Consider the following 24,507-nt stretch of genomic DNA (forward strand, 5'->3'; position numbering starts at 1 on the left):
TTCTGAGAAGAACACAGCGGATGCAAAGGCTCTTCAGTAGAAGCCTGCTTTAGGTGTGCAAGGATGAGCAAGGATGATGGTCTGGCTAGAGTGGAATGATCTGGGGGAGAGTACTAACAGGAGACAAGGAAGGCAGGCGTAGGGAGGGGCAGGCTGACTATAACAGGACTTTTTTTTACTCTGAGTGACCTGGAAACACATTGGAAGAATTTGCCAAAAAGAAATAATCTGACTTTAGTATTTAACGAATTATTGTGGCAGTTGTGCTGAGACTAGGTTAAAGTAGGGCAAGGTGGGCAGGAAAGGATTTTTTAAATGGTGACATTACAAGATGTTGAGTGTTAGAAATGAACTTGTAGAGAGGTAAATCTGATACTTTCAGGGCAAGAAAAAATTGCTCTAGCAATATTCTCGAATAGCCCAGAGTGTTCTCAGATAGCCCAGAGTGGATGGGATCTCATCAACAAACAGTATGAGTGGCCTTTGAGATACTCCATTATTGTTGGAATAATACTGCATAGTAAATAAGCCGCAGGTTTAAATGGCTTACAACATTAAACATCTGTTTCTCTCTTTTCTGTGGGTCACCTAGGGCAGCTCTGCTGCAACTTCATTTGATACATTTTTTACCTTCCTGATTATTTCAGGGCACTGTTGACCAGCCGTATTGCATATCGTGTCTCCATTTTAAGTTCCAACAAATGTTTCCTTATCTTTTACCACCTTGTCTCAAAGTCAGTGCCACAGATTTTAGGGTTTGGTTGTGGCAGCACCCCTCTTGTGTCAGTTTCTAAAACAGTCAACTCTGGCTGCCTGTGTTACATAGAAAACAACTCCAAAATCAGTAACTTACATCAGCTAGCATTTATTTCTATCACTCATGGGTCTGTGGGTCTGCTGGGACATCACTCTTTTGTACAGTGGGACAGGTTCAGGAAACAGTGTCTTCAGGGGAGAACCAAGGTCCATTTAGCAGGAGACATTAAGGAATGTTTGAGAAAAAAGGTTAAGATTTTATGGGGGATTTTGCGATGACTGACAGTGGGTTTTAGATCATTTAGTCTAACAGTTCCAAAGGTGGGAGAGGTGGAAGATGGGGTCAGAAAGAGGGTTGTGTTGCGGTGAGGGTGTTATAGTAGCAGGGAAGAGGAAGTCTCTTACCCAGAGCGCATTCAACTCTTCACATCTGTTGGTTATCAGTATTCTAAGCTCTTAAAAAAATACTTTCAGACTTTTGAAAAAAACAACTGTGTTTTAGCATAAAATTTGATGAGTTCATGAAAGTCCAAGAAACTACAGAGAATCAAAGGTCTTTTTCAGCTCAAAACAAAAAGTGGTCCTAAATCTGGATTGATGATGGGTGTCCATCTTGGGCCGCAGGCTATCTGCTCAGAAGCATGCCACTCTCCTCTAATAGGACCCCACTTTTCCCCTGTAAATTGAAACACAGCGGGGATTGTGGGGTAGGTGCCTTGAAGTATGATTTATGGTCATGAAAAGATGACAGCATATCCCTGTATGAGTGAGACTACATCAGACATTAACTTAAAATATTTCTGGAAAATACAGAGAAAACCTACACAGAGACAGTTCAGTTACCCAGCTACGGTTCTTTGGGACTCACGGCTGTCTCTGTCACTCTTAACAGTTTCAGAATAGCGTAATATTAAGAATACAGAATAGCATAATACTTAAATATTTGGTCTTTCCTTTAAATGAGACTTTAAAAAACCTGCTTTCTTTTTTGTAACCCAGTAACTTAGGCAGAACCTTCTTTCTTAAGCTCACCTTTCCTGATCTACTACCCATTCAAAGTTCAAACATAGAATGCTTTATATTATATATACTTTTTAGCAGAGATTGTCAAAATTTTTTCTGAAAAGGGCCAAATGGACATTATTTTTGGCTTTTCAGGCCTTATGATCTCTATGTTGCAACTACTCAGCTCCCATTGTAGTGTGCATAGCCATAAACAAACATGTAGATGAATGAGCATGCTTGTGTTCCAACCAACTTTAAAAACAGGCATGGGCTAGGGTTTGCAGCTGACCCCTGCTTTATGTTCCCAATAGTATCTACAAGAGCTGCTTCATATTTAGAGATTAATTCATGTTTGAAATCTATAGAAATACTATATTTTATTCTGTGATACCATAAATGGGGTGAGATACTTGATCTGCCTCTAGTCTTAGAAATTACTAATACCGTACATGGGGTGAAATACTTGATATGCCTCTAGTCTTAGAATTAACCAACGGCCTGGGGCCCCTCTCAACTAAGTACCAGATTGAATAATCTCTGAATATATGAGATTTGAATCAAACACAGATATATCCTGGCTTGTGCATGTACGTCCTATGTTAAAATAGAATTAAAATCAGCTGCTAGGATTTGTGAGAATAATGTTCTTCATGTCCCCTTACTTGGGAAGCTAGTTTAGGACTGTGAATTATACTGTTAAGACTACTGTCTATTCTTTATTGTTTATTACTTAGTTTTAAAGATGGTAGAAATGGACAGACTGCTTACCAATTGGTTAGGACAGCTCCCCCAGACTAATGCTTCTTTTCAGTAGGGCTTATTTTTGGAGATTTGGGGCATAAGACCGCCTCTGAGAATAAAGCCTTCAAGGGTGAGCACATGCTTTGGGTATAAGGCCTGAGAAGAATACACCTTGCTGGCCTTGAATGTGACCTTAGAGGTTTCAGTTCAACCTCTCATTACTGGTTCCTGCAGAGGTTCTGTTTTGTGGCCATCTGTGTACCACATGCATACTGCAGAGCAGCCTGGTTCCTTGTCAGGAGGCATTACCCACAGTCCTTCCAGGCACAGAGTTGTGTGTGTCAGAGGTGTACTGCTGAGGATGTCTGGGGGGACTGCATTCCTCTAGTGCTCCAGAAAGCATCTCACAAAGAATCAAGTCATGATCTTGGCAGTGAAAATTTACCTCAGGGGTGTACTCATGTGTTTCTGTATTCACTGTTTATATAAAACTGATTTGATTTTATCCATTCTAATCATTACTTTAATCTGGGGAAATTTCTTTCTAAACATTTCATAAATTTTACTTTAAATTATTTTAAATATTGAACTATATGGAGAAGTAGATCAAGTTTCCCTCAGTTTTTTTCTTAATTGAAACACTCAAAGAAACATACAGTTTTGAGCAAGTTGATAAGAAAAGTTTACAAATTTTAGTTTCACCATTCATGCTTGTGCTCAAGAAATAAAGTATTTAACTTATGACAGTGGTCAAGACAATGCTAGTGAAATGAAGCCATCAGCATACAACCCATTTAATTATTAGTAATATGTACCCAGTTTTATATGAGAGAGATGAATACAGAAAGTATCTTTCAAGCAGAAAATTTCTACAGAGAAATTTCCGATTGTTTCTCAAAGTCCATGTGCTATAAAGCAAATTTGGGAATGGGCTGAGTGATAGAATGCCAGATTTAGCAGCAGTGGTCCTGGTGATCTGCAGTTCCCAGTGGACCTAGAAAGCCCCTGGCATTCTAGACCTGTTAATTTGACCAGATCTGAAGGATGTTTTTGTAGTTGTGTGCACATCCTCCTTTTCTTGGAGGAGAATTAAAGGTGAGGAAGACTATAGCAGAAGTGCCCAAGAAAATTTTACAGTCTCTTATGTTTTTCAGATATGTTTAAAATGTTAAAACAACTTGTATTGCCTCTGCTCAGACAACAAACTGTTAATATGAACTATTACCCTTTCAAAAAGGAGGTCTTAGGGATTGGTTTTATTCTTATGTAATCACACTTGTGTAGGAAAGAAAATGCAGTTGCATGAACATATTGGTGTAAGGTAACTAGCAATGGGCAGATACTTGCAAATGGTCCTGAGTCAGTACTAGGGCAGCTGGTGAACTGGCACCAGAAACAGTTGCAGTTGGGGGAGTTGATTATATCACAGACTTTAGAAGAGAGCAAGAAGGAACAGCTTCTTGGAAACAGCTTAGAACCTTCAGAGAATGTGCTGGTGGATAGGACAAATAATAGGTGTTGAGAGGAGAAAAATTGACCTCTGAATGAGGTAACTTCAAATTACAAGTAACAGGAAATCTAAAAATGAATTAAACATAAAAACATCTAATTATCTCACTCGAAGAGAAACCTGGAGACACAGTGGTTTGGGGCTGTGCAGTGATGGAAGGAACAGTGAGCGCAGGGAGCCAGGTTCCTCTTTCCTTCTAATTCTGCCATCCTCATCACAGCACTGGCTTTACTCTGTAGGCTTGTCCCCTTGTGGCCAACACATGGATAGTGCAGCATCCTATCCTCATAGGACCACGCCTAAAGGATGGCTTTTTCTCACCTTTTTCTTCTCTCAGGAGGAAAAACTTGCCAGAAAATTCTCCAGCAGGATTCTGAGGGTGTCCTTGCTTAGAAATGGATCACATTACCTCACTCTAGTTGCAAGAGAGGCTAGGCAAATACTAGTCAACCTATACAATGGGGGTAAGCTTTGCCAGCAAGAAGTGCCCAGATGGGCCTTTGGTAGTCTTTGGTACCTGGCACAGTTGAATTTCATCCTCACAGCAGCTCTTTAGGTTAGAGAGTATTTTACACTCACACCCACACATGCCTTTTCCTTTTTTTTAATTTAACGATTAATAATAATTTAAAAATATAACGACTAATAAGCTAACAAAAATTAATTTCCAAGGCACAGCTGCTATATAGTAGAATTAGGACTCAAACCTGTATCTGTTTAACGCCAAAGTCCAATTTCTGCTCTTTTTGCATCTAACCCAAGTATTAAGTTGTCATGTTAAGAATCAGATACTGCTAACTGTATGCCAGGGACTCTTTTGAGTGCTGACAAATATTTATTTATTGAATTTTTGCAACAGCCCTGAGATTGGTGAACTATCATTATTTTCCTTTTATAGTTGAGGAAACTGAGGCACAGAGAGGTTAAGTGAGTTGCCTAAGGTAACACAGCTGGTAGGTTACAGAACTGGGATTTAGACCCAGTAGTCTGGCTTCAGGGCTCATATTCTTAACACTATGTTGAGATGTGATAGAAAATAAAACTCTAAGAGGTGAGATTATGCCACACAAAATAGACATTGGACCCATTCATCAAAGTAAGTAAGTAATAATAAAATTAAGGAGAAAACTTCAAATGGTCTCTTGTGTAGAAAATAAAAAGGGTTCTTTGATCAACATGAAAATTTAGAAAGCTTTAAGGAGTTTTGCTATTAAAGAGAGAATCACTGCATCTCATGGTAGCAGCCTTCTTTTAACAGTGCTGTTTCCACTTTAAATTTATCGCTGCTTATGATGATCGCCTCCTAGTTATGGAAGAAGAATTAGATTTGGTAGTTTGCATTGTAGCAAGGGTGTGCCAAAGTTAGAAGGTTCACGCTCAAGTCAAAAATGGTAATGAAAAACAGCCATTTACTTATCACATTCTTACCTGCCTTAAACTAGATTAGTAATACATAAAATCTCATGTTGCTCTTTGACATTTTTTCTTATTTGTGCAAATAGATTACAACCAGTTAAAGCCTCTGACATTCAAATAAAGGATGAATTCAATTAATATTTATTGAACACCAGCAGAGTTCGTGGAACTCTAGTAAATACCAGAAGATGCAGCTTTGTGTGTTTATAGTAGCACAAGAAGGGGATGGGGTTGCTGTCTGGAAACTGGAAGACAGAATTATCATTGAGGGAATGATGAAGAGAGCTGGTTGTGAGAATTCAATTTGAAATCTGGATTAATGCTAAAATTCCAATTTAAATTCTGTTTTCCTTAATTCAGAGGTTGATTCTTCTTGCTGCTGCTAGAAGAGGAGAAATAAGTTTATTTTATGCTATGCATACTTACTTCAAGTAAAATCTAATGTTTTATGGAGATCACCTTTAGAGTGAGTAACAATTGGGAAAGATCAGCAAATACCCACATAAATGCAGCTTTTAGAGCTGTACCATTGTAGAGCATCTTGTGATTTAAAACCCAACTGCATCTTATCGTTGGAACAGATTAGCAGGAGGGTAAGATGTGGCTCCAGCCAGTGTGGCAGTAGGTAGAATAGTGCAGTGAAGTGCTGTGACAGCAGCGATGAACTGAGTGTTGGACACAGGGGCTCTGGAGACACATTTATGATTGAGAGAAAGCATTCCAGCTTCACTGCATTCATTAAACTGGAAAGAGGAAGCTCTGGTGTAGGGATTCTAGTTAAGAAGCAGTTGTAGGCTCATAGGCAGATAGTTACATGGAAGCTGTGTCTATGAAAACAGATGAAGTGGAGCCAGTCCAGGATATTGGTAGCAGCGGCTGTTGGAGTCTTCAAGGAGAATGTAGCTCTAAACTCTAAGAGAGGTGATTTTCCAGGAGGAAGGGTCAGCTAGGGCTAAATGTGCTGGTGGTAAGCAGGATGAGGACTCAAAAGGATTTGTAGCCCAGAGATTACTGGTACTTTTCAAAAACAGTGCATTATTTCACTTTTTCTCCCACAAAAGTGGGATCACCTAAGCTACTCATTGTTTTCCACCATGGCTGTGCTCTCACCAAGAAATCTTCCCATGACCTGTGTTTGGAAAGCATTTCAATTCATCATTTACTGAGCATTTGCTTTATGCCAGGCATTAAATTAAGGAGGCAGCTGCACTCTTCCTGGTGACGAAGCAGGTGGGACTGGTCATGGCTCTGGGCTATAAAATTGGTTCCAATGGGGAGTAAAGAGGCTTGTGGAGTATTGGGGCGAGCCTATGCAGCCTAAGAACATTCAGATGCCATTAAAAACTAAAAACGGAAAGGATAAAATGCTTGGGAAGGCTTCTACTTTGCAGCCCCTGGATTAGAGGAACATTTGGAGGTAGAGTTGGTAGGCCTAACTGACCAGCTGTGGGTGGTATGGCCTGCAGTGCAGGCAGTGCTGGGTGTTGTGGGCTCAGGAGTCATTCTGTGCTTCAGAGAGGAGCTTGTGCCAAGTACTGTGCCTGGGCTGGGTAGTGAAGCCAGCCCCTGCCCTGAAGGCACTATTTTAGGGAGGTAGGTCAATGGTCAAGTAAATTACTGTTACTCTGGTTAGGGAATGGGTACCTGTTTCTGCCTGAGGATACCAGGAAACATTTCTAAAGCTGACTATAGCAGTTGAGTTTTCCAGCGGCGCCATCCATGTGGAATTCCTAGGCTTACTGTGCAGATTCTCTCCAGGTGAGGTAAGGATTAAACTGAGATACTTTATTGATCAGAGTATTTGGCACACAGTACTTAAATAAATATTAGTGTTTAAACATGTATGAAAATACGAAGTGTTTTATTCTTATTTCCTTTTAGTTTTAGTTTATAAATTATCATTTGAAGGCACTTGGAATGTGCCAACAACACTATCGTTAAAAAAACTCTATTTAGGTTATCCTCTTTTGGGTAATTGGTGTCAGATGAGTTTTGGTATAGTTAGAGTTAATAGAATCAACTGGCTCACTTCCCATATTGAGGATTTTTAGAGGACAAGAGACTGGCCCTCACAACTTCGTCATATTTGAAGTGTTACCTCTTTCTAACATCTCTCAGTGTCATGATGTGAAGTGGGCCAGTGAATGCATGCTGGGCACACCTTCTGTTCTTGGAAGTTGTAGCACTGATTTTAACAATTTTTTTTTTCTGCAGCTGAAAATGTTTTAACCTTTTCATGTCAGTTTCTTTTATGTGGGCAGTTAAATACATTCATCTGCCAACTCAGTTCCCAAATAAGACACTAGCCTAACATCTTAAGGTAATGAAGAAAAAATAGTTACCCACAAGCTACGTAACTATAGGTGTGATGTCTTGCCTTTAAGATTGAAATCCTATCTTCATTTTACTGCATTGTCCTAATTTCTTCTGTTTGCTCATTGCCTTTTCAAGGGGTCCTTTGTGTTTCATTATCATTCTTTATGATGTTGTCCCCAGCTGAATTTCTTCCATTTGCCCTAGGCTTTTCTTGTACTCTGGATCTCACATTATTTTTATTGTCCACCAGCTACTGTTTCTGCATACTGATTAAAGGAGGACTGCTGCCTCCACCTGATCCCACCATCATCCTGTAGCTGAGCAAGGTGCATGTCTATGGTGAATTATGATTAGTAGTTGTCAAAGACATCCCTTAATCTCATAGAAGGCCCTGTGTGGTCTGATGTTTTCTGTCCCTTGAAAGAGGAAGTTTCCGTGTGTATGTGTGTGTGTGACTACATATGTGTGCATGCACCAACAAGGTATAACTCAGCTGATTTAAATGTTTTTCTTAAATTATGGTGATTGACACTATTTAATTTGAATAAGGCTTATACTTTCTAAATGTTATTTATCCAAAAAACTGTTTTCAACATCTTGGTATTTTCTTGATTTTGTGGCCTCTGAGCTTTTATTTATCAGCAAAGACCATGTTATTAGTGGGCCCATGATCAAAAGGATGCATTTAACTCCCAATAATTTCTAAATATTCATAGTTGACCAAGGCCTGATTATATCCCACAGTTGCTTCCCAGAGCCTGGTTTGCTCACTGATGACCATATCCACCTGAATCCCTCCCTATAAATTGAAAAGATACTGGTGTCCCTTACAGGACAGTGGAGTGGGGAGATGAGGAAAATTTTGAGTGTGGCACCAAGTGATTTTTGGACTGTTTGAGCAACTGCTTCTCAAACTTAGTACAAATAATTTTAAACTATTTTAAAGTTTTTTATTTTTCAGAATTTTAACTGATTTATTTATAATTAGGCACAGTTGAGATTACATGGCTTTTGATGAAATGTGGTTTAAAGAAAAGATCACTAGTCTAGGTGTGAGAAGACTCTGTTCTAGTACAAATTTTGCTGCTTATAAAGGTGAATGATAGTGAGGAAGGCTTTTCATTGCTCTGTGTCCTAGTTGGCATAACTGGAAATAATGGAAGAAGATGCCCTTCTCATCTTTGCATGGCGACAAAAATGATACCATGTAAACATTCTTTAAAAACATCCAGGGTGAATGTGATGTTTACAGTGATGGTAATGATAACGAGTCTTTAATTGTCCTTTTTAAACACTGAAAATTAAAAACACAACGACCTTCAAAATGAATGGAAGAAATCTCTTTTAAATAATGTGTTAAGCAAGCCAAACATTGTAAGTAAAAGTAGCAACCATTGAAAACTCATTGAGAACTTGTATTTACTAATTTTGCAAGGCTGAGAAGTTTTCATTTAGGTTAAGAATTTATTTTCAACAATTCTGTGAATGCTTTGATAGTAACTAGGAGAATTGATGGCTGTGAAATCCAAAACCTACATTTAACGGATCACATGGGGAGAAGATGGAGTAGAGACAAAAGAGGGGCAGGTGTGTTGCAGATGTGAGAGCGAAAAGCATTCGCCTATTCTCATCACAAGGATGCTGTGTAGAGAAAAATCTCGGTGAGGCCTGGACAAAGTTCCTTACCTCAGGTTTTTGCGGATATGAGAAAGTCTTCCTTAATCAATTGAAAATACTGTCAGCCTTGCCACAAAGATTGCTGTCCCTACGCAGGTGTTTCTTCTGTCTCATTCTAAAGGCCTCCAGAGCCCCTCAGACTTACCTTGTGAATTGACTTCATGACAGCTCCATTAACCATGGTGGCTGGTAACAGAGAGATGACAACTTTGTTGTTTGTGTGAAATGCCAGAAATTTCAAGAGGCTAGTTTTAAAATAGTAATAATAATGATAAAACACACGGAAAAAGAGAATGGACTTGTTAATAAATAGTGCAGTGGTAAAAACAGAATTCATGTTACATTGCAGTAAAGGGACATGAGTTGTGTAGACTATATAGAGGAATGTGGATGTTCATCATTATATTTTTAATGGTGAAACTCTGGAAACTATCTAAATGCTCTGAGTCACTCAGTGAATAAATAAGTTATTATAGGCACATACAATATCACAGAATGCAACCCCCCTACCTACACATACACAATTTTATAGAAAGACTATTTTTGTATGATCCTATAGACATTGTTTTTAAAATTATGAGAAAACACTCATAACATTTACCATTTTAAAGATTTTACAATATATAATCAGTGGTACTAAGTACATTCACATCGCCAGCCATCACCACCATCTATGGTGGGTACTTTTACTTTCTTCATTTTTGCATGGTTTGACTCAAGAATGTGTTGCTTTTACAGTAAACATTGAATAAGATGAGACTCTAAGGCTTTGTTCCAGCTCTGTGACACTGGACAAGTTATTAGTCATATACATAATAATAAAGGGGGTGAAAGGTAAAATAAGACTTCAGAAACCAAATAATGTGCTGCATGTTGTTTTACGGATTAGAAACTATATTGCTAAATACCAAATGTGGCTTAGATTTGAAAGTCTAAATAAATATTCTGAGAGGAGTATAAGGTATTAAGTAGAACAGACTTAAAATTTCTGAAAGCTGTACAGTTTATAAAAGTAATAAGACATAGCATTAGCTTGTAGTGGATGAATTTTGTCATTCTCACTAAGCGCATCCTGAGCATACTGGTGTTCTGTGAACTAGATTGACATGTGCTGTGGGAAAAAGCAATTGATAGTATTTTCTCAGTTCTCCAAAAAAATCAAGGATTTTCTCATGTTAAATTTTCTTTCCATAAATTTGTCTGATTTTGTTTACTACTTAATAAAGTAAAAAAAAATGTAATGAAAAACTGGACATAGTTGCTTATATTCAGCTTGTCACCATTTTCTTTTTTCCCTTTTATTTTGGTTGCAGTTTACATTGTTTTAGAGAACATATGCTTCTATTTGAGTTTAAATTTTATAAACATATATATATATATTACGGTTCAGCTAATAAAGTATGTCCTCAATTCACGTGATAAAATGAAGCATGTCTAGTTGATGATGATGTTTACCCATGGCCAACTCTGTAGCTTACGGGTTAAAGCACTTGTCATTATTATTGGACTTGTGGTAGACACAAACAAAAAAGGTATTCCTTAATTGTGTTTATAAACCTACAATGCCTTATCCCTTTAAAATATCACTTTATTTCTGGCTGATATTTATGTAGTGTACTATACATTATGTAAAAGGGGTATAGAATGAACTGAAAAAGTAGCTCTTTAAGGAGGTCTAACTTTAAAATGAATATTGCCATTTGAAAGGAAATATTCATTTCCAATTAGAAATGAAAAGAATTATTTTCATGTATGAGTTATAATTCTTTGATAGTTGTCTCAGTTTAAAATTCTTTATATTATAAATTATCTATATGAATTGTTTTATTGCTTCACCTCTTAATTTTCCATAGTGCTTGATATAGATATAACATGTATAATACATATCAATATATTTCTTTTATTGGTTCTGATAATGTGATATCACTGAAAATGACTTGAAAAATTTGTAATTGAATAACTTCCAAATTAACCTAATTTGGTTTTCACACACATTTATAAATTAAATAGTAAAAAATATTTATTAATAATTCTTTGTAATTCACTGAATCTTAAACAGGGAAATAAAAGATACCAATTTCTATAGTTATACTTGGAAAGAGACGAGAACTCTGTTTCTTTGGATGGTGGTGGAAATATGAATAAGTTGCTAGACCGTCCATTCAATTTGTCAGTCATTTGAGTATCTACTTTGTGCAAAATATCCCATTCATTGTTAAAAGGTTTCTTAAAGATGACGGATTTCACTTTGATGAGAATATGGTCTTTCAAACAGGGATCAAATGAGACTGTAAGTTGTTAAGATAGAAGATTAGGCTGTAACTCTCAAGACGTTGGAGTTGTGATGCTCTGAACTGTTACTTGGTTGTGGTTACAGAAAACTGAACCATGTGAGATGTTGCAGTCCTGGAATGCTGTGCATGCAAACTCGATCCACAGCACCCTCCTTCAGCTCCTGCCCATAGCCCTTATAAATGTTCCCTCACATAAAAAGGGGATATAAAATAAACTGGTTTTGAATTTTTGAAATTAGTTTTAAGAACCATTTTTTAATTTGAATTTTTAAGTAGGAAGCTCTGTTGGAGTCCCTTTCCCTGAACAGTTCAGTAGCTTGGTACAGCCATCACTAAAGGTGGATGTGCTTGAATAAATTAAAGGATTTATTCTGGAGTTTTATGGATGCTTCCTGTAGAATCAATCTAAGTAGTGTATGTTTTCTTTTTTCTATCTAGTTTTCTTTCTTGTTGCGACTTCAAAATTTAACATTTCGGATGTTTTAAATCACCAAAATTTATTTCCATGGTAGATAAAAATGGTATTATTTCTAAAACGTATGCACCCTCACACATAAATTTATGGAGAGGAATTATTTATGAGTGTGGTATTGAATTCCACCTTAGCCCCTTATCTCATAAGTAGTTTTCACCTTATAAAGTTATGAGGATTAAATGAGTTGATAGAGGTAAAGTACCCAGAACAGTGCCTGGAAGCACCATACAAATCTATGATCTTATTAAAAAATTAGTGTGCAGAATAATGTTATGATACCACTGGTTAAAAAGGAGGTTTGGATATATACCTAGAAACCAGTGGATAAAGAATATTTCTGGGAGAATCAACAAAACTGGAAATGGTTTCTTTGGGAAAGGGATCCTGGGGTGTGTAGAACAACAACTTTTTTTTACCAACTTTTGAACTTTTTTTTTAAACCATATATTAATTTTTAAAATAATGCCATGTTTCAAGTAATTTAAGATATTCTACATTAAGATGAGAATCGATATTCTTTTCAGATGGCCCTGCTGCAGCACCAGTGACTAATGGGAACACCACAGTGCCAGCCCTGAATGATGATCTAGACATCTTTGGACCAATGATTTCTAATCCCTTACCTGCAACTGTCATGCCCCCAGCTCAGGTATGTGATAAAAATATGGTTTTATATGGTCGCTGCTTATTTCCTTTTTGAAAAGTTTCAAAATTTCAGTTTTGGAAGAATTGTTTCTGAGCAGTAACTGCTTTGAAAGTCTCCTTTAGGCCAGGGTTTTGCAAACTAAGCTGCAGCTTGTTTTTGCAAATAAAGTTTTATTGGCACACAGCCACTCCCACTGGTTTATATAATGTGTGTGGCTGCTTTCCTGCTACAAAAGCAAGGTTAAATGTTATCAGAGAATGTATAACCACAAAACCTAAAATATTTACTATCTTTAAAGTTCTAACCCTTGCTTTAGAGAAACAGCAGTGTTTAGAGTGAACAAGTAGAAAAACCTTGACTACCTCAACTTTTCCTGAGATCAAGGTCACTTACTTCAGAGCTTTTAAAACTGTGGGTGTTTGCAAATATTGACTGCAGAAGTTGTAGCAAATTCAGTATTCAATGTCTTTTTAAAATAAAGGCAGAATGAAAAATTATGTTTTAAATTAGCCTTAAAATCTACTTTTTTTTTTTTTTAGTGATTTAAAAAAATATCTAGAACAATAATAATGATCAGGATATTCTAAAACTATTAATGGTGAAGAAATTTTGAATTGCCTTCTTAACAGTACATGGAATTTCTGTAATGTGAAATATATGAACTTTCAGGAAACAAATTACTCTTTTTTTTTTGAGACGGAGTTTCGCTGCTGTTACCCAGGCTGGAGTGCAATGGTGCAATCTCGGCTCACCGCAACCTCTGCCTCCTGGGTTCAGGCAATTCTCCCGCCTCAGCCTCCCGAGTTGCAGGGATTACAGGAGTGCACCACCATGCCCAACTAATTTTTTGTATTTTTAGTAGAGACGGGGTTTCACCATGTTGACCAGGATGGTCTCGATCTCTTGACCTCATGATCCACCCACCTCTGCCTCCCAAAGTGCTGGGATTACAGGCGTGAGCCACCGCGCCCGGCCCAACAAATTACTCTTAAGTATACAACATTATGATTCTATATTAAGTTTATACTTTTACAAATAACCAGTTTGTGCATCATAATTTTTGAGATAAAATATTTCCTTTTTTCTTAAAAAAAAAAAAAAAACTGAGTCAAATCTGAATTGTTCTGATGGAGAGTTTTAATAAGAAAAAGTCAATGTCTTAAAAGACTAGTAACATATTCGTGTTGTACATATTTATTGTTATTATGTGTCATTATATAGTTACCATTAGAATGGAACAAGTAGATTTAAGAATAATTTATTTAAATGGATCTTCATCGAAATTGTCTGCAGCAATAGTATTTATTTTCAGCAAAATAGCTTATTTTATGGCTTTGCCCCTTCTTCCCTCCTATAACATACATAAAAAAGAAAGTATTGTTACTGTTGTTTCAACAGTAATTAACATTAATTATCTTAAAAATTTGTACAGGTGTAGGTGTACATGTGATAATAAAAATGTCTAATATTGTGTCTTTGGAATGAAGTATCTAGAATATTTGACAATCAGAATGTGAAAAGCAATTTATTTTTAGTCTGGCATTGTAGTGCGGCTGTTAGACCTGCTAGACTTATTTAGCAGGGTCACAGGGGTCTCACAGTTGCTTTGCAGCTGCTTAGAGAGTTAGACCCCCACCTCTGAGGTTTCAGCGTACGTCATGTGTTCTGTTCGGTATTAAAGCAGCAAGTAGAACAATGCAGACTTCATATAATTCTTAAGCACAAGTAGTGCTATGACAAGGAGTGTAGCCTCTGGCTTTAGGAGGGCTGGGGGCTGGCCTTCAGACTTCGGGCATTCTGAGCAGTACCTGGTAGGAGATAGGGTTAAATTTTAAAATCATATCTAATACTTCTTTTGGAACATTTTTATATTGAGCACTGGTTAGATTGTGCCAGTTATTCGTTGAGCGCTTAAAATATTTGGTGAACAGTAGCATCTTTCATCTAAACTTCATGAAGAGATTAAAATCCAGACATATTTTCAAAATAACACCTATGAAAATGGGGGATGGTGCTGAAAGTACAGATTTTATGCATATATTGCTACTATGTAATTTACCTATTTTGGTGGGTTTTTAAATACGTGAAATTGAGCTCAAACTAGTTTTGGACACCAAGATTTTAAATTCTTCTGAACCCTGTATTCTTTCACTCCTTGTGTTAATTTCTGAGTATATACAAATTCTAGTGGAAGATTTTCTAACTTATGAATATGAAATAGATTGATTTTACCATCTGCCTTACCTGTGTGGGGGTCTAGTCTTTCCTAAAGAGAGTTAGAAGTATGATGTGTCTTGGGGGCTAGGGAGAAGCAATTCCAAAATCCTCAATGGTTGACATGGAGAAACCCCTTTCCTGTTCTTTCATATACATATACATACATCAACAGTAAGTACCTAGACACACACAAGGGCTGAGTCTTGTTTTTTCTTGGTTAAGCCCTGGGGGCCCAGAAGGCCAGAAAGTCTTGGGTTAGATGCTCTGCAGCTTCCTGAAGTGTAGAATGACAGGCAGAAGTTGTTCTCCTTTTATCCTGGGGTCGTAGTGTTGGTGAGTGGAGCACCAAAAAGTAAGTGGACATTTGAGTGTTTACTAGCCCTGCTGATAGGTTTGGCTGTCTTTAGATTGTGTCCCTGTTGAGGTAGATGTTTCATATTACGATGTTTACAGCATGTGAATATCAGTCTTCTCTACTATGAGACTGGAATCATAGCTTCCCAACATTTTGGGTTTTTTTCTAGTTCTCTGTCATCCACAGGGAATAGACCCCAGGGTTTTGAGCAGATTTTTAGATTGAACAGATACTAAGTGTGATAAAAAGATCACTGAGTGTTGTAGTTGCTTTGTTTTATAAACAATATTAACAAACACCAGTACTTAATTGTTCAACCATTGTTCACCAACCATTGTTGTTCACTTAAATGTTCACCAACCATTGTTCAAAACACTTCCTGTGATCATCAAGCTTATCCCCAGTTTACAGGAAAGAGACTGAAAGGAGAAGTTAAGTGACATGTCTGAGTTTACCACAGAAAGTCCTGGGGCAGGCTCTAGTCCAGGCAGACAGGCTCCAGCCCATGCTTTTACCTCCATGATCTGCTGCTGCTTCATTGGTAGCTTAGATATATTTTATTCAAGGATATTGCTATATTTAGTATACCATCATATCTAATTTCTTACATATTTGAATTTTTGCAAAAATTAAGTGGCTTTTTGTCGATTATAATTCTTGCTTAGTCATAAGATTCAAAGTATTGTTCCGTGTAGTTTGCAGGTACAATGTTTGGATAGTAACTTATTGCATGGCGTTCTAGGAGGACATTCAATATTTGAATTTAACTTCTACTTGTTACTCTAGTGTGAGAAGAATCAGCCATCTTTTACTAGTCTTCATAGAATTCTTTGAAACTCTTTTTATGTTCAAAACAAGTCCATATAACAAATGTGAATGTGATTTAATGACTACAGAAATGATTAAGGTTAGCAGTTGTGATTGTATAATACTGTATGCAAGATATGAGATTAAGTGAAATGTTTGTTTTATATTAAATATCTACATGTTTGTGTTCATTTGTTCCTTGTCCAAAAGTGAAGTACAGGATATGCTGGGACTATAGATGGACAGAGTTTTGCTGTACCTTCATTTCTGGTTAGATTAGGAGCAGTCTAATGTGGTTAAAACTGATCTAGATTAGATGCATAAAAATCTTATGATGCAAGTTTTAAAAAGATAAAGTATTTTAAGTAACCACTGCAAATCCTTATAGTCTGTTGTTGTTGTGGAAATGTTTTTTATTCCAAAGGATACCAGTTTCTTGAAGCAGTAGTTGCTATGGAGTGGTGGTCCTCAGACCACTGTAGTTATTGTTGAACCCACTGTATTCAGGATTTATGAGCAAAAACTTGGCATCACCTTAGGTAGTAATGCAACTTACTGTGAAAATGCTTCAGTCTACCTCCTTTACATTAACAGATTTAAGTTAAGAAGTACTGCCTTTAGATGTTTTTGTATGGGCTTGTGAGTTATCCTCTTGCAAGGCACCATTTTACCTTCTACAATTGTTTGATTTCTGTCTAATTCTATAACTTTATTTGGATTTTCAGTAATGGATAAGCTGTGCTTTACTATGCAGCATTTGATAGCTTATTTTGGTGTTTGTCTCAGGGGACATCCTCTGCATCAGCAGCTGCAAGCCTGTCTACAGTAACATCTGGAGATCTGGATCTATTCACTGAGCAGACTACAAAATCAGAAGAAGTGGCAAAGAAACAACTTTCCAAAGACTCCATCTTATCTCTGTATGGCACAGGAACCATTCAACAGCAAAGTACTCCTGGTAATGAATTTTGATATCTGCTTTCAGTGACATTACTAGAAGTACATTCTTTGTCATTATAAGTTTATATATCTTCATTGTTCCATGTAGTAAGTGCTTTTGTTGTTGTAGTTTGTAGAATTATGAAACTGAAATGAATGAGCATTAGAATTAAAAAATTAAGAGGCATTTACAGGATTCACAGAACTTTATTTGGAATTAACAAGCTGTTCATAGATCACTATTGTTTCACAAGCTTATAGAACACAGATTATCTTTGATGAATTATTGAAACTTGATTTGCATGAAGTTTATGACTTTCTGTGAAGATAAGCAGTCTTGAGTTACCACACAGATTCCAAAAGATCTATGAATTTTTTTGTAATTATAACAAAATATTAGCATAAGGCTTATTGTTTACAGAGTGTTAATCTTTCAGACCACTTCCTTTAAAATAATGAGCTGCATTTCACATATGAGCTAAAACTGTGTGGCACCCACTACATCCACTGAAGCCAGATTATAGTCAGCTCTCACTTGCCTGTGTTTGGTATTGGGAAACCAGTGGTCACCAAAAAAACAGTGTATGATGTCATACTACATAGTTTCGTCTTCACAATGGAAGGTATTTTGTGTGGCTGTTGCATAGGATTTACATTTCTTAATTAGTTTTACTTAGGTTAATAACTGATTTGTCTGCATTCTAGAAATAACCAGCTCTCAGGGTTTAGTTGTGGGTTGGTCTGAGTAGTAGGAGCAGCCAAACTGGAATGAAAATGTTTGCTGTGAGTAGTTCAGAAAGACAGTTTCCTGTGATTGTAGAGGTGAGTGCAACTACTCATGATAGCTCTGTCTTCATTCATTTTCTTTTTGTGGTGCAGGTGTGTTTATGGGACCCACAAATATACCATTTACCTCACAAGCACCAGCTGCATTTCAGGGTTTTCCATCGATGGGTGTACCTGTGGCTGCAGCTCCTGGCCTTATAGGAAACGTGATGGGGCAGAGTCCAAGCATGATGGTGGGCATGCCCATGCCCAATGGGTTTATGGGAAATGCACAAACTGGTGTGATGCCACTTCCTCAAAACATTGTTGGCCCCCAAGGAGGAATGGTAGGACAAATGGGTGCACCCCAGAGTAAGTTTGGCCTGCCGCAAGCTCAGCAGCCCCAGTGGAGCCTCTCACAGGTAGGGGTCATTTACTTTCTAGCTTCCCTCAAATCAAAGAAACCAGATTTATTTTCTAATTTTTTTTTTTTAAGTCTTGAGATTTTGCAGAAAGAATTTAATTAGGGATAATATATATAAGGTCAAAAGTATCTATAAATATTATGAAGTTGTATCAGATAGACAAATGCAGTGTTATTATTCCTATTTTAGAGTATTCTGTAAAGAAAGGTTAAATGTCTTTCACTTCCAATTGTAATATAACCCTAATGGTGAACACCCGTAATCTGTATCTTAGGCATCATGAAAGACTTCTTTTCTGCCACTTCTGAGGTTAGCACTAAGCTTTACCCAGCTTACTAGTGGGGCATTTTTTACAGTTCACTTATCTTCATTAATAATTTTGGGGTCTGTTATTAGAAAAAAAAATCTAGTCTCATATTCTCAAAGCACTATTTTATGAGGGATCTGAGACTATTTTTCAGGTCATATGGTTACTGCCCCATGGCTCTGTAAAAATTATTTTTGTTCAAAAACCTTTGTAAAGTTGTATTTTCTTGTTACATACCATATGATGACTTTTATGGTTAAAAAGAGTACAAAAAGATTCAGTTCCCATAAGGTGTGAACAAGACATCCCCTCACATTGTAAAATCCTATTTCTACCTAAGTGCACTAAGATACAACTTCTGTTTTGGGTGCTCTGTTCTGACTTTTCTCTAGCTGCACAGTAAAGGCTCTTAGATATGTTTATGCTCCCACTCCTCTTCCTTTTATACTTCCTCTTGATGTTCCTCCAACATTTTGGCTATCTTGGTTTCTGTGTGGTCACTTGTTTTACCTTTAGAGCCTTCAGGGAATAGTCTAGAGTGATTTCTAACATTAGCACAATCACTACCTAATCCCAATTAATTTTGCTACCACCATTTACTAGAATATAGGTAAGAGATTGGTCTCTACCCATTGGGAATCTAAAATATTATATGTGGTAAATGTGAAGTCACATGGTCAACATGCTGAAGCACACCTAGCCCAGGAGGTTAAGATGCTAGATGAACCAGGAAGGAGTTAACATTGGCTCTTCCAAATAATGCAGAAGGGTGATGCTATTCTTCAGCACTCCATCAGTGGAATCTACTGGCCAACGGCAAGGTGGTTAAGATGTCCTTTAGTAGGTATGAAGATGTGATCTGCTCCTTCAGACACTTATGCCTGATTAGTGATGTATTTCATGTTAGTGTCTTTGAAACTGTAAATAAGTCAACTGTATTAAATTAAGAACACAGTCTAACTCTGAGTGTAAGTTTTAAAACCAATCTATATGCTAAATCTTGCTTTTTCTCCTCTTATCACCAGTTTTGGAAATAAGAGAACCCCAGGGTTAAGATGCTTATATATATATATATTTGACTCTAGTCTTAAAGAAAAATACATGTAATCTTTACTGCATATAATGAAAATAAATTTTAGATGTTTATATAGGTAGATTAGCAAGAGAAATAAATGTTTTATGACCACTTTTTAAATACTTAGGAAGTATTTAGAGCCATTTAAGATTTTAACAGAATATTAGCTGTCATACAAAGTTTATAGGATAACTTTACTTTCTAAAATTTTGTTACTCATTAGCAGTAAAGCACAATATTGTAGTGTAGTGTAAATTTAGAGTAACTGACTCATTATATACCCAGATATGAATTCCAAGATTGCTTTGGTATTTTTTTTTTTAAGTTGTGGTTAATCTAGAAAGTAAATAAAGAACAAGAATGGAACAAAGTAGCTATTTAAGAAATGTTTGTATGTTACTTTGCTTTTATTCCAGTGCTTGGACTAGTTTTCATATTAATAAAAAAATGACCAATTGTGTGGCTAAAGAAACAAGAATTTAAAATGAAGTAAGCCTCTTGAACTAAGCCTTTTGTGTGTTTCACAGATGAATCAACAAATGGCTGGCATGAGTATCAGTAGTGCGACCCCTACTCCAGGTTTTGGCCAACCCCCCAGCACAACAGCAGGATGGTCTGGAAGCTCATCGGGTCAGACTCTCAGCACACAACTATGGAAATGAAAATTGCAATATAAGTTTCATCCAGAACTACCACCTGACATTCCTTGCTAAAATGCATCTAGTTCCCCTGTTTTTTCATATACATATCTTTTTTCTTTTTACCCATTTGTTCATATTAAGAATGATCTGATTGACTGTGTTGATCTGTACTGATTAAATTTAATGTGGTGAAAAGCAGGTTGATAAACCATTTTATGTCAAGGGCAGCTTTGTTCATATTTCCCATGATTTCATATACTGCATTATTTGAGAAGCTGCTCTGTCAACTTACAAAATCAGTTTTCCTCTCAATAAAATTATAGCTCTAATGTTTGCATATAAGGGAAGTAGTTATCATGTTAGTAATACCTCTAACAGTATAAACCCCATCCCCAAATTAGCCAGTAATCCTGTAGGAAGGTACTGTATGATCAAATGTTTAATCATTATAAATAGAATGTCAATGTCTCACTGAGCACTGTTTTCTAGTGTATCAAAAATTCTTTTATTTCATCATTCACTTCACTGTGCTGTTATGATGTGCTTAACAGGGAACGTGGTTAGTGAGAGGAAAATAAACCTGGATGTTACTCCAAAACTTAGTTTAATGAATGTTTAAAGAATTCAAATTTTATCTACCTTTCTTGTAATTTGGATCTCTTCTTAATGTACATAGTGCTAACATGAAGACCTTTTTTTGCACTATATGCAAACAGGGTAACTAAAACAAAGCCACTTTGAATCCTTGAAGGTATATCCAGGTTTATGACAGTAATTGTGTTTACATTTTATGGTGCCTAGTATTGATAAAATGTTATTTCCCTATATTAAACAGATGAATCCATAGACCTTTTCATTTGTGGGTTTTTTATTTCCTATGATGTATACTGCCACTAACCTTCCAAAAATTAATGTTGCAAGGTCAGGAATCAGGAATCTTTACCTGATAAAATTAGTTGTCTGTTTTTAAAACCTGTTCAGGTCTACTAATTATAAGGGAAAATTGGAGAAAAAAAAATATAAGATACTCAGAATGGTGTCTTGCAGTATTGGTACTGTACAAAAATCTTCCAATTTAGTTGTAGAGAAAACATGCAGAACAAATGAAGACAGAACATACATTTTGTACCATCCAATTAGCTTATGTTAACTGACAAGCTCCATGTAAACAAATGTCCATCAGATGACAAGAAAGACCTGTTGTACTGAAGTAAAACAGACAATACCTGAATGCTCTGCAGCCTCAACCCCAAACATCCTCTTCCATATGGATCTACTGGCTGGGAAAAACTCTACCAGTTGCTGCTTTAATTTATACCTCAATTTTCACTGTGTCCAGGTGGTACTTTGGCTCATTGGCTAGATTAACCTTCTCTGTCCGAGTGTGCCACACGAGAACCTGAAGGGGAAGGAAACAGCTTTGGTAGCACATTCTTGATGCTGACACTTCAGGTCAGGCAGCACAAGTGAAATGAATACCTTAGTGCAGTTATTTGCTTTCGGTTCCAGTTCTTCCACCGTTGTTATCTGTTTCAGAAAATCAGATTCTTGCATCCCTGGCTGGGATCCACGACGCTTAAATACAGCTTTTGGATTGGACAAGATGACCTGAAGACTTACAGCAAATCCTTTGTGAAAAGTAAAAAAAAAAAACTTTAAAATACTGGTGTACTCTTTTTTCTGTATAATTTTGGTGACATCAAAAACAATTTTTAAAATACCTACTGTCTGTCAGGTCTTGGTTTACGATGTTGAACAGGTACATTACCTGTATTACAGTCTCAAAGGAAAATCAATCATTACAATATTGTACCTTCCATATAGCGGTGTGCACAGGAGCATCTATGCAAAATATGAAGGTTAGTCTGTTTAAGGGTGGATAATATTTTTGGCAGAGGGATCCAAGATGGCCGAGTAGGAGCAGCTCCCAGCAAGAGCGCGGAAGGTGAGCGGTCACCGCATTTCCAGACAGATTTTTATTGCCCAAAGACCAGGAGATGCCCAGGCGGAGAAGTGCCACAGGTTTCCAGTGTGGCTGTTTTGGCCGGTGTGGTGGGTCGCTGCACAAAAAGTCACATGGGTCTGGGTGCCGTTTCAGCTGGCAACTGGAGCACCCATTCGACTGATAAAAAGGGGACTGAAACAGGGAGCCAGGCCAGGAGATTCCCAGGCAGAAAAGCACCACAAGTCTCCAGTGTGGCTGTTTCAGCTGGCGCAGTGGGTATCCACACAAAAAGTCACACAAATCCAGGCGCCTTTTCAACTGGTGACTGGTATGCCTGGGAGACAGTCACTCGTTCAACTGATAAAAATGGGACTGAGGCAGGGAGCTAGGTGATCAGAGTCAGCCGGTCCCACCCCCACAAAGACCAGCAATCTGAAACAGTCTGGATTGAGAGTTTCGTAACAAGCACAGCTGAACCCAGGATGGTCCAGCTCTGTGGTGGAGAGGCGTCTGCCATTACTGAGGCAGCCCGCCACTGCCGAGGCAGTCCGCCATTACAGAGGTGGGCCTCCATTGCCAAGGCAGTTCTAACTATACCCCTCTAAACAGGACTGCAGGGAAGTTTACACAGCACTTGGGCGGAGCCCACAGCAGCCCATCAACACTTCTGCTGGCAGACTGTGACTAGACTGCCTCCTCGCTGGGCAGTGCATCCCTGAAAAGCAGCAGCACAATAGAAACATAAAGCCCTACCTTCCTGGGACAGAGCACCTGGGGAAAAAAAAGGCGGTTATGAGTTCTGCTGTAGCAGACATAAATGTACCTGCCCAGCAGCTCTGAATGGAACAACAGAACTCACAGCTCAGCACTTGGGCTCCTATAAAGGACAGACTGTCTCCTCAAGCAGCTCCCTGACCCCCATATATCCAAAGAGTCACCTCATAAAGGAGGGCGCAGACTGACATCTGACAAGTATCCTTCTGGAATAAAGACAGCAGAAGAAACTGGCAGCGACCCTTACTGTTCTGTAGCTGCTACAGGTGATCCCCAGGCAAGCAAGGCCTGGAGTGGACCTCAGCAGTCCTACAGCAGAGGCTGTCAGAAGGAAAACTAAGAAACAGAAATAACTTCATCATCAAACAGGACATCCACTCAGAGACCCCAATGGGAAATCACCAACTACAAAGACAACAGGTGGATAAATCAACAAAGATGGGAAGAAATCAGCACAAAAAGGATGAAAACAAACAAAACCAGAATGCCTCTCCTCCTCCAAGGGATAGAACTCCTCACCAGCAAGGGAACAAGGCTGGATGGAGAATGAGTCTGATGAATTGACACAAACAGGCTTCAGAAAGTGGGTAATAAGACACTTCTATGAGTTAAAAGTACGTGTTCTAACCCAATGCAAAGAAACTAAGAACCTTGAAAAATGGTTTGATGAAATGCTAATGAGAATAAACAGCTTAGAGAGGAATATAAATGAATTGATGGAGCTGAAAAACACAACATGAGAACTTAATGAAGCATACACAAGTTTCAATAGCTTAATTGACCAAGCAGAAGAAAGGATATCAGAGATTGAAGATCAACTCAATGAAATAAAACGAGAAGATAAGATTAGAGAAAAAAGTAAAAAGAAATGAACAAAGCCTCCAAAAACTATGGAATTATGTGAAAAGACCTAATCTACGTTTGATAGGTGTACCTGAATGTGATGGAGAGAATGAATCCAAGCTGGAAAACACTTTTTAGGATATCATCCAGGAAAACTTCCCCAATCTAGCAATGCAGGCCAATATTCAAGTCCAGGAAATACAGAGAATGCCACAAAGATATTCCTCAAGAAGGGTAACCCCAAGGCACATAATCGTCAAGATTCACCAGGGTTGAAATGAAGGAGAAAATGCTAAGGGCAGCCAGAGAGAAAGGTAGGGTTACCCACAAAGGAAGCACATCAGACTCAGAGCAAATCTCAGCAGAAACCCTACAAGCCAGAAGAGAGTGAGAACCAATACTCACCATCCTTAAAGAACTTTCAACCTAGAATTTCATATCCAGCCAAAGTAAGTTTCATAAGCAAAGGAGAAATAAAATCCTTTACTGAGCAATTTCTGAGAGGTTTCATCATCACCAGGCCTGCTTTACAGGAGCTCCTAAAAGCAGCACTACACATAGAAAGGAACAACCAGTAC

The 24,507-nt window shown here is 37.6% G+C and overlaps 2 protein-coding genes across 10 annotated transcripts in view; one reads left to right on the forward strand and one right to left on the reverse strand.

Annotated features, from left to right (window-relative positions):
- The window catches only part of SMAP1 (small ArfGAP 1), a 218,758-nt gene extending 197,547 nt beyond the window's left edge, over positions 1 to 21,211 (forward strand). For 6 of the 8 annotated variants that reach the window (XM_002746707.7, XM_035296054.3, XM_008994650.5 and 3 more), the window contains 4 exons: positions 12,715 to 12,839; positions 17,002 to 17,173; positions 18,034 to 18,341; positions 20,254 to 21,211. In XM_002746707.7, the coding sequence (XP_002746753.1) occupies positions 12,715 to 12,839; positions 17,002 to 17,173; positions 18,034 to 18,341; positions 20,254 to 20,388 (740 nt within the window). In that variant the 3' untranslated portion in view covers positions 20,389 to 21,211. Of the gene's footprint in view, positions 1 to 12,714; positions 12,840 to 17,001; positions 17,174 to 18,033; positions 18,342 to 19,403; positions 19,510 to 20,253 lie in introns of those variants that run through there. The other 2 variants (XM_017971212.4, XM_054254157.2) reach the window with 2 other exon arrangements.
- B3GAT2 (beta-1,3-glucuronyltransferase 2) overlaps positions 17,342 to 24,507 on the reverse strand; it is a 117,260-nt gene continuing 110,094 nt past the window's right edge. Inside the window, exons 3-4 of one of the 2 annotated variants that reach the window (XM_008994649.6) lie at positions 21,847 to 21,995; positions 17,342 to 21,766 (exon numbers count right to left, since the gene is read on the reverse strand). In XM_008994649.6, coding sequence (XP_008992897.1) covers positions 21,680 to 21,766; positions 21,847 to 21,995 — 236 coding nt within the window. In that variant the 3' untranslated portion in view covers positions 17,342 to 21,679. Of the gene's footprint in view, positions 21,996 to 24,507 lie in introns of both variants that reach the window. The other variant, XM_054254158.2, reaches the window with a different exon arrangement.

This window comes from Callithrix jacchus, chromosome 4, assembly GCF_049354715.1.
Source record: "Callithrix jacchus isolate 240 chromosome 4, calJac240_pri, whole genome shotgun sequence".
Lineage (NCBI taxonomy): Eukaryota > Metazoa > Chordata > Mammalia > Primates > Cebidae > Callithrix > Callithrix jacchus.